The 16,937-nt window shown below is 38.4% G+C and overlaps 1 protein-coding gene across 1 annotated transcript in view; it reads left to right on the forward strand.

The window, feature by feature from the left end:
- Positions 1–13,533, forward strand: part of LOC140146408 (ribosome biogenesis protein bop1-B-like) — a 28,467-nt gene extending 14,934 nt beyond the window's left edge. Inside the window, exons 7-15 of the mRNA XM_072168248.1 lie at positions 233–457; positions 3,927–4,088; positions 4,835–4,985; positions 5,535–5,669; positions 6,322–6,515; positions 7,382–7,567; positions 9,033–9,135; positions 10,136–10,328; positions 11,103–13,533. Coding sequence (XP_072024349.1) covers positions 233–457; positions 3,927–4,088; positions 4,835–4,985; positions 5,535–5,669; positions 6,322–6,515; positions 7,382–7,567; positions 9,033–9,135; positions 10,136–10,328; positions 11,103–11,256 — 1,503 coding nt within the window. The 3' untranslated portion in view covers positions 11,257–13,533. The remainder of the gene's footprint in view (positions 1–232; positions 458–3,926; positions 4,089–4,834; positions 4,986–5,534; positions 5,670–6,321; positions 6,516–7,381; positions 7,568–9,032; positions 9,136–10,135; positions 10,329–11,102) is intronic.
- Positions 13,534–16,937: the final 3,404 nt, after the last annotated feature.

Below are 16,937 nucleotides of genomic sequence, written 5' to 3' on the forward strand. Positions count from 1 at the left end.
CCACGACCCAAGAGCCTGGAGTTCTCAATTGTACGGAAAAGAGAAATTTCACAGAATTCCAATAGATAAACGAAAAATGGATTTTTGCAACAACAGGTAAAATTGAAGCTTATTCAGGTCTAATTTCCAATGTACAGTTAACAGCATGCACAAACCGATTAAATATTTCACTGAAATATACGTCAAATTTGTGACATCTCTAAATTGTCATTTATATTTACAACCCCTACAGGTCAGTCACTACGTCCATGCACTCAAGATGGGATGGATAAAACCATTGGCAGAAACGTACATGAAGAAAGACGAAGGACCACGATTCTACGACATCTGGGGCAACACTGAGAACTCTGAGTTGACGAAACGACAGAGGGCGCATATCTCCGCACCAAAGATGAAGCTCCCGGGACACGAGGAATCGTATAATCCGCCTCCAGAGTATGTGCCTACTGAAGAAGAAGTAAGATGTGGGAACAGCCCATTAGTCTGAACAGGGTTGCCAAAAAATTTCAGCCCGAATTGCGGGTCAAATAATCGAAATGTCGCCCAATTTTTCTCTTTACCATTGGGTGCTATGGGGCAGGAAACTATCGGAAGTCGTTGTAGCCAATATCAAAAAGTTGCCCAACTTTTTTCTTAATCATTAGTTTCTATCGGACAGGAAATTGTCATAAGTCGCAAGGAAAATCTTCAAAAGTCGCCAAATTGGGCTACCAAATTGCGGGTTTGGCAACCCTAATTCTGAAGGCTCATTAGTATGAAAAGGATTTAATTTGGGGTTTACGACATTTTAGATTCTTGTTAGGGTTCACGGTTGTTTGATGTATATATAATTGGCTTCATTTTTAACTAAATGCGAACTATAGATGGCGCTATTTATCCTAAATCATATTTCTTTATTTGCAAGAGGTAGGTGATTAATACTGCCATTAAAACAGCTGGAATAGGTGAAACAAGCAACAAGGAAATTTTATAAACATATTTTATCAAACAATAAAAGGAATTATTTGTAATAAAAGCTTGAAAGAGTAATTTCCAGTAACTAAATAGCGCCACCAATTTTGGCATTGATAGGCACATTTTATATCCGAAAAAGCTTTAAAAAGTGCTATAAAAGTAAATAATTTTGTAAAAGAGGGGAAATTAAAGTTGCGAATGACTCAAAATCATCTGCATATATTAGCATAATATCGCTTATAGCTGTTTAAGCCTAAAATTTGGTTGTACATTATGTTTTGTTTGAAAAACTAATAAATGATTCCATCAAACAACCGTGGGTTAGGGTCAGAGTTAGGATTAGAGTCAAGGATATGTTTTGAGTCACTATAGTTCCAAAGATATGAGCAATTAAAGAGTTTCCAAAACAACAGGACACAAAAGGAACTAGAGTCAACAGACGCTGATACAAGCCGCAATTTGACCCCTATAACTTGACCCCTGGGTTACGGATGGGGTCAACTGCTCTTGCATTGTGCTTAGGGGGTCATAAGAAATATTCCTGGTGAATTTCAGCTTAATCGGAACTTATACATGGATTTTGATTTTTTGAAAATTTTGATTGACCTTTTGACCCCCTTAATGACCTTTGACCTCAATGAAAAAAAAAAAACCTTGTGTACACCGACAAAATGTATTGTTCCAATTTTAATTTAAAAATTCTAACTTGTTTAGTTCTCGAGATAAAAATTCTTAAAGTTATTCACCTAAAAACAGGAAGTGACCCCTTAATGACCTTTGACCCCCAAAATAAAAATACCATGCATACATCAGGGAACACTTATTCATGTATGTTGGTTATATTATTCTGGTCTGTTTACATTTTGAAATAAAATTTTTTAAACATTTTTGATAATTTTCGTTTTGACCGAAGTAACCCCTTAATGACCTTTGAGCCCAAAACTGTAGGCATCCTAAAGACCCTGGCTAGTAGCAATGCATGTGTGCTAATGGCGACGCTCTGCTATATAATTTGTAAAGACAGTGATTTTTTGAATATTTTTACAAATTTTTCAGACTTTCACGAAATGACCCCTTAATGACCTTTGACCTCAATCTTTTTAGGAAGTTTTAAGCACTGCCACATGTTGATTCATATGCATGAGTCACATGATCATTGCATGTAATTTGTGGAAGGAGTAGCATTTTTGTGAAATCAATATTTTTGGCCATAAGGTCAAGGTCAAAGGTCACAGTCAGGTCAAAGTCAAATGTAAGGTTTGGCCTAGTCCAGTGGTCATTTGGCTCAAGTATGGTTGAAATCTGTCGAAGCACAAGAGAGCTAGGGCGAAACGTGGCAAGTCACACAAAATGTCACGAGGTTGCCAGAAGAAAGAAGAAGAAGAAGAATTAAGAAGAGACAGAACAAGCCGACATCCGTCGTCGGCTTGTAAATATTTCCTTTGTTTGTCTGTATCTCAAAAACAATATTTCCGAGTTCCGACTGATTTTGCTTGATCGCATCACAAATAATCCTTGCAACATGCATCTTATGGATTGTATAGCCATATAATCAGGCTATAGCCACAGAAACTGTTATATCAGTGAAAATGTTAAGCTCTAATGTGTTACTAATGCATGAAATGTATGCGAGGCAAAAGCAGGGGGGGGCCGGCCAAGATTGGCTGAATTTTGACGTTGTCATTGGTTTTACACGTAAACACAAAAATGTCTCAAATTATTCCAAAACTGTACGTATGTTATTAAGCACTATTTTATCAGTCTAAATCCGTTGAGGTTCGCCAGTGAACCTCATTGTAAGTACTGTTTTTTGAATGTTTTGTATGAATAACGCACGGTATGTTTATGATATATACCTAAAATTTCCCCATTGTGTATCACGGTTCGCTTGGTCTAATGGTAACGGGTCTCGCCTGCGGTGCATAGGGTCCCGAGATCGAGTCCCGCTCACTCCCGGCTACAATTTTTTTTTTTTTTCTTCACATTTATTTTGAATCCAAAAATATTTATTTTTATGTGAAAATTTATACATTCACTGAGAAATATATTTTGTGCATTTTTTTTTCTAACGGGGCCAATAGAGCTAAAAACACAACTCAGCAGGGCGTCCCAATGTCCAGGCAGTGTTGCCGTCATATTGTCTGTTTTGTTTACGATATTGGCTGTTGCCACAGTGAATAATGTAGTCCACCATCGTCTGAGGCAAAAGGCTAAAAGTACAAAAATTCCGCCCTCTATCATTATATGGCTTTTTTTGCATCTAGGGACTTCATCCCTCGAAATTGTACTATTGCACTTCACATTATTGATTGTTTCTTCTTTGTATTTGATAGATCTTGTTCATATCATTGATTGTTTCTTCTTTGTATTTGATAGATTGTGTTCAAATCATTGATTGTTTCTTCTTTGTATTTGATAGATCGTGTTCACATCATTGATTGTTTCTTCTTTGTATTTGATAGATCGTGTTCACATCATTGATTGTTTCTTCTTTGTATTTGATAGATCTTATTCACATCATTGATTGTTTCTTCTTTGTATTTGATAGATCGTGTTCACATTATTGATTGTTTCTTCTTTGTATTTGATAGATCGTGTTCACATCATTGATTGTTTCTTTGTATTTGATAGATCTTGTTCACATCATTGATTGTTTCTTCTTTGTATTTGATAGATCGTGTTCACATTATTGATTGTTTCTTTGTATTTGATAGATCGTGTTCAAATCATTGATTGTTTCTTCTTTGTATTTGATAGATCGTGTTCACATCATTGATTGTTTCTTCTTTGTATTTGATAGATCGTGTTCACATCATTGATTGTTTCTTCTTTGTATTTGATAGATCTTGTTCACATCATTGATTGTTTCTTCTTTGTATTTGATAGATCGTGTTCACTTCATTGATTGTTTCTTCTTTGTATTTGATAGATCGTGTTCACTTCATTGATTGTTTCTTCTTTGTATTTGATAGATCTTGGCTTGGAATGAATCACACCCAGAAGACAGAAAAACCGATTTCCTCCCCAAGAAGTATGACTGCCTGCGTAGAGTGCCAGCCTACAAGAACTTCATGATAGAAAGATTTGAAAGATGCTTGGATCTCTATCTGTGTCCGAGGCAGAGAAGACTTAGGGTAGTTATTATAGTCGGTCATCTTTGTTCAAGTTTTATATTGTTCTTTGTTTTTCATATATTTATGAGCAATATGCAAGTTATTACCTTACGTATTTTAATAAACATGTTTATGTGCGCTGGTTGCTCTGGGTAAAGATTAAAATTTGTTCATCCTATTAACACATAGAAAGGTAAACTGGACTCAAAAACAAAAAGAAACTTATAATATCTTGAAAATCTGTCCATCAAACAGGATTACATGTACTTCAATACTCTACTCTAATGTCTTTTTAATACCCAAATGGTTACCTTACTGACACAACTGAAAAATGCACTGACATGGAACCACTTGCTGTATCAAATGTCACAGCCTGGAAATTTCGGTAACATGAGAGTTTAAGGCATGTGAAGAAAGTCAAAAACAAGTGAAGGTATTTGTGAGAGAGTGTTGGGGCGCACAGGGGCGTTTGTGCCCATGTTCGCTTTTTATAGTGTTGTGTGCTTTTCTTTATGGGGTATGAGTGTTATTTTTGTGAGGCAATCATGAGACAGGAAAATCCTCATTGCAGTTATAATTGCTTTACACACATCAAATGGGCTGTGACATGGTCCAGGAAGCTGTTCCATGTCAGTCCAATTTGCTGTTATGTCAGTTGGGCAACTCCTTGGCTACTGACATGTGTTTAGAATAGAGTACTGAAGTAACCATGTGTGTAATTTTGGTTCATTTTGATAGACATAGCTATGTGTAATTATTATTTTCAGGTTCGAGTACAACCAGAAGACCTCCTACCTCAGCTGCCCAAACCCAAGGATCTACAACCATTCCCAACTACACAGGCTATAGTATATCAAGGCCATAAGAGTTATGTGAGGAGCATCAGTGTGGACCCATCAGGACAGTGGCTTGTGTCAGGTAATTCATTGACCTTTGACCTATTGACATCATGACCTTGCACATCCGCCCATATCTGTTGGGTTTATAGCCATTCCCAGCAAAGAAAATAGTGTATAATTTATATTTGTCACTGGTGAATGTCGGGAAGTAATATCCCTATTAGCAGAGTCCTAATCAGCATCCCCGGTTGGGGAATGGGGGGGGGGGGAATTTCACATAGGAATGTGTGCGTGTTTAGTATTTCTAATTAGCAAGCAGAGAAGATATCGTACCCTTCCCAGAATCCTTTGCAACATGATACATCACCGCATTCCATCAACTGACACTCCCTTTACTTTGTACATGTTTACTTTGATTTCAGTTTGAAGATAAACTGGTTGAACATGGGTCGAGGGTCAAGAAATAAACACATTTTGCAAGATCTGGATGGGTTCTGTTCATTGAGGTACATTTCGTCACTATCTACCCATGTTACACAAAATAGCAAATCAATACAGGAAATGGGAGAAATGCATTGTGGGAAGTGTAAGATATCTTATCTGAGTAATCCCATGTTTTACATTTCAGGTTCGGATGATATGACAGTCCGATTTTGGGAGATCAGCACCGGCCGATGTCTCAAGACGGTGAAAGTCTCAGGCGCTGTGCATTCTGTAGCGTGGTGTCCCAATCAAGCAGTGTGCCTAGCTGTGGCTGTTGTAGGTGAGTAATGGTGGCATGGAATCTAGGGTCAAACTCAAAGGTTATTACTGACAAAACTTTGGCCGGGCACAAGTGACCTGGTGAAGGGCGTAAATAGCGGGACAGGGCATGCAAGTGTAGTCAACAATCTGGCTTATTGCCCTGATCAGAACCAACTGGTTCAACAAGGTCTTTTATCATGGTTCATCTGTTTCGCCTTTACCAGATGAGCCATGGGAGAGCAGGATGTTTGCTTTAATTTGTCCTGCAGCAGGGATTTGAACCCGGGACCTCTCTGCCAAAGGCAAAGACTTTAACCAGTGTGCCACACTGCTCCCTATATATCCTCCTTATCAAGCCTCAAAATAAGCAGATCTGGACCAGGAGCCACACATTTGGAAAAAAACAGCTCCTGGTCCTGTGATTATCTAGTGAACCAGGAGCCATTTTTAAAAAGCTAAGAGTTATTTAAATTTCAATTGTACACATTAAATACAAAACCTGCTTTAACTACCAGGCTCTATTTTAACACAATGTAGAGCCTGGTTCATATGATTTTGGTGTGGACCAGGAGCCAAAATGTTATGACCATTGGGTAAATGGCTCCTGGGTGCCTGCTTATTTTGAAGCTTGCTCTTTATATTGTTCATTTTCATCCTTGTGTCTTTTACAGGAAACACCTTGCTCATCATCAACCCTGGACTAGGGGACAAATTAGTGGTATCCAGTACCGAGAAGCTACTGGAGGAAGAGGAGAAGAAGGAGGAGGAAGAGGAGGATAAACCAAGCAACCCATTGGTTGAATGGCTGCCTCCGGATGAAGACCTGCAGGATCAGGGTGTTGGGCTGACTATCAAACATTTCAAGGTATGAGATTTTGTCAATGAGGTAAAACCAAAGAGTACCGACTCTGCCATGTTTGCCTGTTGATCATGATGGAGGGCAAATAAAAAAAAAAAAAAAAAATGTAGATATTTATAGCGCTTTATGCCGTAAAAAGCCTCAAAGCCCTTTACATTTATCCGCCGTCATTAGAATATGTCGGAACCACGTTTGCAGCCTACAGGTGGCACAGGGTCCATCAGTATAACGACTGTGACTACCCCTAACAGCTTCCCATTGCACCTGGGTGGGGTGAGGCAAGCGAGGCAAAGCGCCTTGCCTAAGGGCGCAACACTGTGGTGGGACGGGAATCGAACCCACACACGTCGAGCATGCTCTCAGATTATGAGTCCAAGGCCGTAACCACTGAGCCACCGTGCCCTCAAATAGTGTACCTCCGAATGAGGTAGAACCAAAGAGTACGGACTCTCACAAATATATTATGTACTAAGTTTGACTCCCGGTTTGACTTCCATTTTTTAAGCAATGGAACCCCAAAAATGGTGAATTATGGTATAATTAAATCATTAATAATTTGTGCAATAATACTGATTTGAGCGTGCATTTTAACATCAAATACAGGCATCGGTTGTGTGCCAATCTTTTGTTTGCCAAAGCCGCCATCTTGGATGACTGAATCAAGACTGTATGAGGGCAATATTTTTTTCAATCATTGTGCAGTGTAGGAGCCAAAGGCAGATTTGCACGAATGAAAGATTCACGCAAAATTCTCTTGCGAGAATCCAAATGGATTCACCCGGACTGCCACAGATTTCTAGGCCTGCAGGATTATCTCATAGCTTTTGTTTTCAATCACTTTACTAATTTTGTGGGTTTTTTTTTCAATGCAGGATTTAAAACAAGTAACATGGCACGGTAGAGGTGACTATTTTGCCGTTGTCATCGCTGATGGCGGCCACTCATCGGTTATGATCCATCAGTTGTCAAAGAGACGATCACAGACACCATTCAAGAAGAGCAAAGGCTTGGTGCAATGTGTGGCATTCCATCCAGTTAGACCATTCTTCTTTGTGGCTGTGAGTATACAATGTATTGCATACAATTTGTATCTTGTTATTCTCCGCAAGGTCCTGTCGCCCTGGCCTATGCACTGTTTATCGTGTGAAAAGGGTTGGGTGACGCGGTGTTTGTTCAAAGAATGTGGTACCAATATTTCGTGACGTGTTTCAGTTAGCCAATCAGGATGCCACTTCCATATCTACCAAGTGCCTGCACTGAATCGGCAAGGAAGTGCAAAGGAACTTTAATTAAAAATGTAATTAAATTTTTTACAATTCAAAGGTGTATGACCTGATTGACAGTCTCATCCCCAGTTTTTCTTCATCAAAACTGCAATTTTGGTATCATACAAGGTGTCCCAAAAAAGAGGCCCCTCATTGCGCCCTCTTTTTCTCCTATTTCAGAAAAGTTGATCAAGTATATGTTGGTATGTAAAGAAGCCTTTACCTGTTAGCTTTAATAAACCGAAACAATTCTTTCAATCGCCTCATAACTTTTGAAGATATGCCCTTTAAAGAAATGTATCCGTTTTTCACTCTGTTCACGGAGGAGGTTTGGCTACTTCAAAGATTGAAAAGTGCATATACCATGCATGAATATATAAAACATTCCTCGATGATAACTTTATAAAATAACAACTTTATTTTAGGAAATGGGCTTTACCGGTGGGCTTATGGGTTATGGATTTTGTTAAGTGTCATTAATTTGGGCGAAATTGATGTGTGATGGAACTTCTTTTGCTATACTTGCAGTAACTTTTTTTCCGGTTATTTTATGCCCTTTTGTTTTATTATGTTTCTTACTTTCTTACTTTATTGTTTTATTATGTTTCTTACTTTATTGTTTCTTGCTTTCCTTTTATTTACATAGTAACAAATTTATCAAGGGGTGTAGTACCCCCTTAAGCCCGCAATACACTCAGTGCATTTTGTATACAGTAAGCCAAAGAATTAAGGTACCAGTTGTGTTCACCCCTGTATATCCCAAATAAAGACAAATATGTCAAAATTAAAACAAGCACTCAATACCTGTACTCTTTAAGACGTTATTTGTTGAAATTGGTTGAGAATTAAAGAAACGGTGATCTAAAACCTAATGAAGAAACGAAATCAAAAGTTGCACTTTTGTGTTATAATCAGTGAAAGCACGATGCTAGTTTTAACGTGCTAATCAATGGAAGCACGGCGCTAGTTCTCTTGTTTACGAACGCTTTGTGTACAAATCAATAGGGCATGCAATGAAGGAAACTGCAACTTTTAAATTGGTATCTTCTTTGGGTTTGGGGATCGCTGTGTCTTTATTTCTTGAACAATGTCAACGAATGAGGTCTTAAATTCGAGCTAAAAGATGCAGCTATTGGCTGCAGGTTCCAATTATGACATATCTGTCTTTGTTTAGGATATACAAGGGGTGAACATAACTGGTACCTTAATTTTTTGGCTTACTGTAATGTTATTATGTTGTGGTTCAATTCCATTGCAGACACAACGGTATGTGCGAGTGTATAACTTACTGAAGCAAGAACTGACCAAGAAGCTACTCACCAATGCTAAATGGGTGTCCAGTATCTCAGTCCATCCGGGAGGTAAGTTGATTGATTGATTGATTGATTTAAAGAAGCTACTCACCAATGCTAAATGGGTGTCCAGTATCTCAGTCCATCCGGGAGGTAAGTTGATTGATTGATTGATTAATTGATTGATTGATTGATTGATTGATTTAAAGAAGCTACTCACCAATGCTAAATGGGTGTCCAGTATCTCAGTCCATCCGGGAGGTAAGTTGATTGATTGATTGATTGATTGATTGATATTTTGATTGGTTGATTTAAAGAAGCTACTCACCAATGCTAAATGGGTGTCCAGTATCTCAGTCCATCCGGGAGGTAAGTTGATTGATTGATTGATTGATTTAAAGAAGTTACTCACCAATGCTAAATGGGTGTCCAGTATCTCAGTCCATCCGGGAGGTAAGTTGATTGATTGATTAATTGATTGATTGATATTTTGATTGGTTGATTTAAAGAAGCTACTCACCAATGCTAAATGGGTGTCCAGTATCTCAGTCCATCCGGGAGGTAAGTTGATTGATTGATTAATTGATTGATTGATATTTTGATTGGTTGATTTAAAGAAGCTACTCACCAATGCTAAATGGGTGCCCAGTATCTCAATCCATCCACGAGGAAAGTTGATTGGTTGATTTAAAGAAAAATGTAATACTTGCTTCTTTGCTTGATTGGTTAATTGATGAATTAATTGGTTAGCCCAACTGTCAGGCAACCTCAAATGCCAACGGTATCAATAAGCCAAATTGGCATTAAAATTTGCAATGCACTGTGGGACAGTTTTTGCAGTTTTGGGACACTTTTCCCTCTGACCTATCAAGAAAATTGTTTTTTGCATGTACAAAATATGATTTAAAGTGGTTTACTAGAATAAAAATAATTAAAAAAACATGGTTATTTCATAAATTAATTATTTAAAATTTGTTTTAATGATAATATTATTAGAATAATAAATGAATGAATAATAATTAAAGCATTTTCCCGAAACCGGATAAAGCATTGTCTTGTCTTGTTTCAGGTGATAATGTCCTAGTTGGCAGCTATGACTGCAGATTGAGTTGGTTTGACATGGATCTTTCTACCAAACCCTACAAGACGTTAAGACATCACAGACAAGCTATACGCCATGTGTGTTATCACAAACGCTATCCTCTCTTTGCATCAGCTGCTGATGATGGCGTGGTTGTTATCTGCCATGGACAAGTCTACAAGTAAGTTCCACTCAAGATGTTTACAGATTAATAATTACATGTTTCTAGTGAGCAAATGGTTGACCGTGAATTTGTGGTGATGCAAGGAATATGCGGTCAGTAGCGTAGCCGGCGGGTTGGCATACTGCCCCCTCGGACACCTAAAATGGGGACGAAGAAACGGAAAAATGGAGACGAGAAGAAAAGGGAGAAAGAAGGGGAAGAAGAGGGAGAAAGCAAAGAAAAAGGGGAGGAGAGGGAGAAAGGGAAGGGAAAAGGGAAAGGGAAGAGGGGGAGAGTAAAAATAGGGATGAAACTGACGTTTGCCACCCCGGACTGACAATGCTGGCTACATGCCTATATGCGGTAACAGCCACAGTAGAAACAGATCAGGTGAAGGTAACCTCACTGTCAACCACCTTTTGAGGTGGTTAATAGTGGTGAATAAGGTGACGTTCGCTGCAGTGGAAACAGTTTCGGTGACGATTTAGTGAGTGAGCAGTGAATTGTTACCCTTTATTTGCAGCGCAGCAGAAACAAACCAGGTGATTTGTTTGTTTGTGAGCGAAAGCGAGGGGGAAAGAATCACAATTTATTTACGTATTTTGGTGATATTTGGAGTCATTTGCTAAAGAGAACTACTGGTGAGCCACCAACACCAAAAGTGCATCCAGCGAACAGGTTTTTTTTCCTTCACCAAATAGTCAGTGTTGCAGAATATATTGTGTTTATAGTTGAAACCCATAGTGGACTGGAAACACTTACTTTAAAATCTATTGTTTTGATTCTTTTCAGTGACTTGCTTCAGAACCCATTGATAGTACCAGTCAAAATCCTGCGTGGTCACAGTATAACAACAAGTCTGGGTGTATTGGCATGCGAGTTTCATCCATCACAACCATGGATATTTACCAGTGGGGCAGACAGTACCATACGTCTCTACACGTAGCAGCACAGTTATTGAAGGACTTTTATGAATGAGATTATGAATGTTTTGAGTCATCCAGTAGTATAAAATAGACAATATTATAATGAATCAAATTCTGGACTCACCAACAATTTCTAGTAACGTTGCAACCCGTTCACCGGGTCTTCATCAGACTGAGCAGAGACTTGACTGATGGTTTGGTCAAGTGGTGGTGTAAGAGGGGAGTGAAAGAAGCCATCCGGGAAAGAGACGAGCAGACAGCACTCAATAAGGGGGGTCTCCGTTTCCTGTTATCACACGCCTGGGACCCCACTGTGAAACTACTTCCTCGCCGATTACCATCACATGACCAAACCATCAGTCAAGTCTCTGCGCAGTCTGATGAAGACGCGGTGAACAAGTCGCAACGTTATACTAGAAATTGTTGGCGAGTTCAGAATTTGATTCATTATAATATTGTCAACCTGTATGAATGGTTATAGGGAGGAATATTTACCAGTGGAGCAGACAGTACCATACGACTCTACATGCAGCAGCACAGTTATTGAGGGACCTTTATGAATGATTAGGGAACAGACCATAAGATCAATGATGTTCTGTAAACAAAATGTTGAAAAAGCTGGCCCTTTCTTTCTAAAACATAATCTTGAAATGTTGAACATTTTATAATTTTTAACATCCATATTTTAGATGTTTTTTTTATCTAAGATACAATAACACTTTTTGACCTCCCCCACGAAAAAAGTCTTGTTTACATGACGTCATCAATCTTTTGATTCCTTCCCTTACAGACACCAAACAGGCTATTTCAGTTGAAATCCATACACACCCTATGGAAGACATGATGAGCTTCTCCCACACAGGGAGTGTGAATTTCAATTGGGGTTACTCGCATGGATGACTCCATTTAAAATGTACACCCCCTGTGTGGGAGATAAGGTCATGTGTTCCATAGCGGATGTATAGATCATTTCAACTGGAATAGCCCATATCACCCATTTTGTGGATCCGTGTCTAGCATGTGGACACATTTGTTGGGACTTGTGTTTTACCAAGGATCCTGAAGGACTTGCATACTATTAAGGATCAAACATTGGTTTGTGAAGATATGTCTTACATATCCCACAATGCATTGCTTCCATTTCAATGTTCTTCAGTTTTCAGTCTTTATACTCCTGATAAAGCAATGCTTGTCCAAGTAGACTGTAACATGGGTCAATTGTGATGAAATTACCTCAGTGAACAGAGCACATTTGCAGCTTCCAAATTGTGTTTTGTTTTCTGACTATGAAAATGAGATTTGATATAGCAATAATATGAACACAACTTCCAACAGCTGTACTAGATCTGACCATGATCGTATGTCGCGCATTTCAAAATAGAACACAAACACATAACATTGGATACAAAAATGAAAATGCTAACTAATCATGAGCGAGTTGGTATGATTGGATTCACTTCCATGTTGCGCACAGGCGGGTGTACATCAAACAGTGTATGCTGACATTCGTCACACTGTTGGCAGCTGTGTTCATTGAAATGAAATTTCTACAAGTTTGATTGTGTCAAAAATGAGATTTATAAAAGTGAAACAACTACTTCTATACTTCAAAAGTCGCCACATCCAAATAGCTATTATTCAAAGTGACACGGTGGCTGAGCGGAACGGGCTCCGACTCATAATCGGAAGTTGCGGGTTTGAGCCCCGGCCATGTCATCGTGTTGTACCCTTGATTAAGGCACTTTATCTCGATTACTCCTCTCCACTCAGGTGTACCGGCATTCTTAAATGCTGGGGAGGTGTGGCGACTCCCCCCCCCCCCCAACAACATTTCACGGCGGACAATTAATACCAATTAAGTTGACATAATTGTTTTCTTTCAGTTTTATTATTATTGTATTTGTCTTCACAACCCAACATTCATTCTTTTTTTACAAAAATGAATAAGGTATCTGGTTATACCATGTTAATTAACAATTAATTAGGTGACGAAAACAACAACTGCTCTACGAGCCCGGCTGACGCAGATTTTGCGCTGGCCATTTCAAATTTTTTTGGGGGGGGATTTGATGCTAGAAAAAAATGTAAAGATTTATTTCATTTTTTGGTGATTTTCTAGGAACAAAATCTGACTGATGGACTCTACTTAGAAAGTCTGTCCACCCACACTGCCCCATAGAACAGGTTTGTTGTTGTTTTTATTGCCTTATTTACAATGGTGTTAACTTTGATAGTGTAAATCATGTATTAAATGATAAAAAAGTAATAAACAATTCTTCAAATATTTCTTTGAAATAAATACATTCATTGTCTTTTCTGTTGTCACAACCTAGATTGATCTATTCCAGTTGAAATCTATACTCCCCCTGTGGAAGACATTAATCTGCCATGCTAAGTGGCAAATTACCGCCATATCTTCCATAGGGGTTGTATGGATTTCAACTGGAATAGCTCAAATTTCTGTCTGTAGGTAATACATTACTGTAAAAGTAGAAATTTTCGCGAGGTTTTTATTTTCGCGAGTGGACATAAAATCGCGAAAATAACCTTTTGCATTAGGTTTCTATTGTATCAATATCAAAACCGCGAAATTTAATTCTCGCGCAATTGACAAAATCTTCAAAATCGCGAAAATATCTTCTCGCGAAAATATTGACTATACTGGTAGCCAATGAAAGTACAAGTGGTTAAAAACAGACTTTCAGTGCTGAATTGAGACCTTGGCTATCTTTAAATATGTGGGCATAATGACGGGTCCTGATCAAATCTTGAATGCTCAGAGATACCAATAGGAAGTTTCTAAGTTTAAAAAATAATTCCGGCTCATTGCTTAACAAAACCGCACTATTGCATAATGGCCCTGTTCAGATGTCCGATTTATAAATTGCAAAACATAAAGACAAATTCTGTATTTTGAGCTTGCTTTAGTAATCAACACATGTATCTTTGTGGACAATTGGTGTGATTCTAGCAACAACTACTGGTACAAATTAAAGCATACACTCTGTTTCAGAGAAGAACGACAGTTCAGATTGACGCGAACGACCTGTTAAAGAGCGACATACGCGGAACTTTGCGCCGACCGACGTCTTGACGTGTAATCGGCCAATCAGTTTACCGCGTCTTTTGTTATGATTGTCAGACGATTGAATCGGCCAATCAGAACCCCACTACCGTGTTTACGCTATGCACGCTCTCAAAATGTAAACAAGTACGTTCTTTTTTGACAGAAACTGTAGTTGTAAGCGAAGAAGTCTAATCAATGTATGGAAACAAATGGGTATAAAGGGTATGCAATATGATGTCACTCATGAGTCGTCATCATTTAAATAAAATTCTGTCCTCTATAAGGTACCATGGGCCAATTCACATGATAATACAATTCGCCAGCGAAGTGGTAACGTAACTCCATGGTAACTGGATCACGCACCTTTTGGAATTGATAGTACATTCCATAGACTTTATGTTGCGATCATTTCGATCGTGGTGTAGAACTCAAAAGCGTGATCCAGTTGACATGGTGATAATCGGATTACACGTAACACTTAGCTGGCGAATAAAACAGGTGATAGGTATGAATGATTGTGGAATTGATCTAAAAGACCTGTCCCTCTGTCATCTTAAAGGCTCATTCAGTGATCCCAGTGCAAGTGTAAACATATTTAAATTGTTTATAAATTGCTTAAAAGTGAAGGATAATTCATTTAAAGGGGCATTTCGTGATCCACAGCCTCATCCCCCCAAAATAAAAAAAAAAAGTATGAGATTTTTATATCACTGGAAACCTCTGGCTACATAATGTTTATGTACAAAATATTTCTTGCAGATTAATTGTTTTGCAAAGATATCGTGAAATTTGAATTTCGTTCAGGTGCACCAGAACGAAATTACAACGCATTGTCTATGGAGCAGTGTAATAGACATAATCATGCATAACTCGCAAACGGGTCAGTCCATGTCGAAACAGATTGAGTGTACACCCACCCTCTTGGATTTTGCTCTCCTTTGGCTCAGGGGTACCTTTCATGGATCCCTAGGTGAGGTCACAAGAAAAAAAATCAAATTCCATTTCGTTTGCGAATGGCGGGCAATCAAAGTTTGGCGACCTCGACCAAAATTGTGAATTTAAGGGGTCCAAATGACAAAGTGCTCTCTTTGATGGGCACTTTCTTCTTAATTGAATCAGTTGTGATCCTCTTTTTGAATGTGGTCACTCACTGGCTGTGTCTGAAATGCCTAATGCCAAAAAAGATAGATTTCGGAATTTCGTTGGGATTTCAGAGGGGATCAAAATCAGCACTCCATACTGTTCAATCAAATTATCTTTGATTTTGAAGGACCTATGATAATGTCACAGTGCACTTACAGGTCCTAATTATGTTCAGAATGGATTAACCATGTGCCAATGTCTATGAGCAATTCAAAAAAGAGACATTTCTAGACCCACTACAGAATGGTAGGCCCCGCTAAAGTGGTTCAGCGCCAAATGGCGCGTACAATCGGCAAAGTTTGACACTTAATAACTTTAGGTGTACACCAGATATGAATTTCTAGTCTTTTGCATCTGAAAGAATGTAGTCTAATGTTACTAGGAACATAAGATTTGTTTTGTATTTTTGTGTTTTGATACTTTCAAAAAGGTCGTTGACCTATGAACATTTTTCGTCATAGCGCCCTCCTGAAAGGTCTGACACATAACAAACTATACATTTTTTGAATCCTCATGACCATACGAGTAATTTGATATATTACTTGACATAATTGGGAGCATTCTGAAAATTTGACCCCCATAACCTGTACTTTGCATGTGCATCGTTGCCAGGAAGTGCATTTTTGACCCCCTTAAAAATCCATACAGAGGATTAAAAAGTAGCTTTTTCTTATTACTTGACTCAAGAGCAACTTGAAATATCAGGATAAATAATACAAATGGCTATAAAGTGATCAAAAATATAAAAAATATCATACTAAAATTGGCATTTTGTACCGTATCCTGTATGCATGGTATGTTAGGCAAAAATGACTATTTTTGAAAGCGTCAACTTAATACTAAAACACAAAAAATACAAAACAAATCTTATGTTCCTAGTAACATTAAACTACATTCTTTCAGATGCAAAAAGACTAGAAATTCATATCTGGTGTACACCTAAAGTTATTAGGGTCAAAATTTGCCGACTTTAGGTGCCATTTGTGGCTGAACCACTTTAGGGGTGGCCTCAAATTCTGTAGGGGTCTAGAAATTTCTCTTTTTTTGAATTGCTCATAGACATTGGCATATGGTTAATCCATTCTGAACATAATTAGGACCTGTAAGTGCACTGTGACATTATCATAGGTCCTTCAAAATCAAGATAATTTGATTGAACAGTACGAAGTGCTGATTTTGACCCCCTCTGAAATCCCAACGAAATTCAAATCTATCTTTTTTGGCATTAGGTATTTCAGACACAGCCAGTGAGTGACCACATTCAAAAAGAGGATCACAACTGATTCAATTAAGAAGAAAGTGCCCTCAAAGAGAGCACTTTGTCATTTGGACCCTTAAATTCACAATTTTGGTCGAGGTCGCCAAACTTTGATTGCCCGCCATTCATAAACGAAATGGAATTTGAATTTTTCTTGTGACCTCACCTAGGGATCCATGAAAGGTACCCTGAGCCACAGGAGAGCAAAATCCAAGAGGGTGGGTGTACACTCA

This window comes from Amphiura filiformis, chromosome 2, assembly GCF_039555335.1.
Source record: "Amphiura filiformis chromosome 2, Afil_fr2py, whole genome shotgun sequence".
Taxonomy (NCBI): Eukaryota; Metazoa; Echinodermata; class Ophiuroidea; order Amphilepidida; family Amphiuridae; genus Amphiura; species Amphiura filiformis.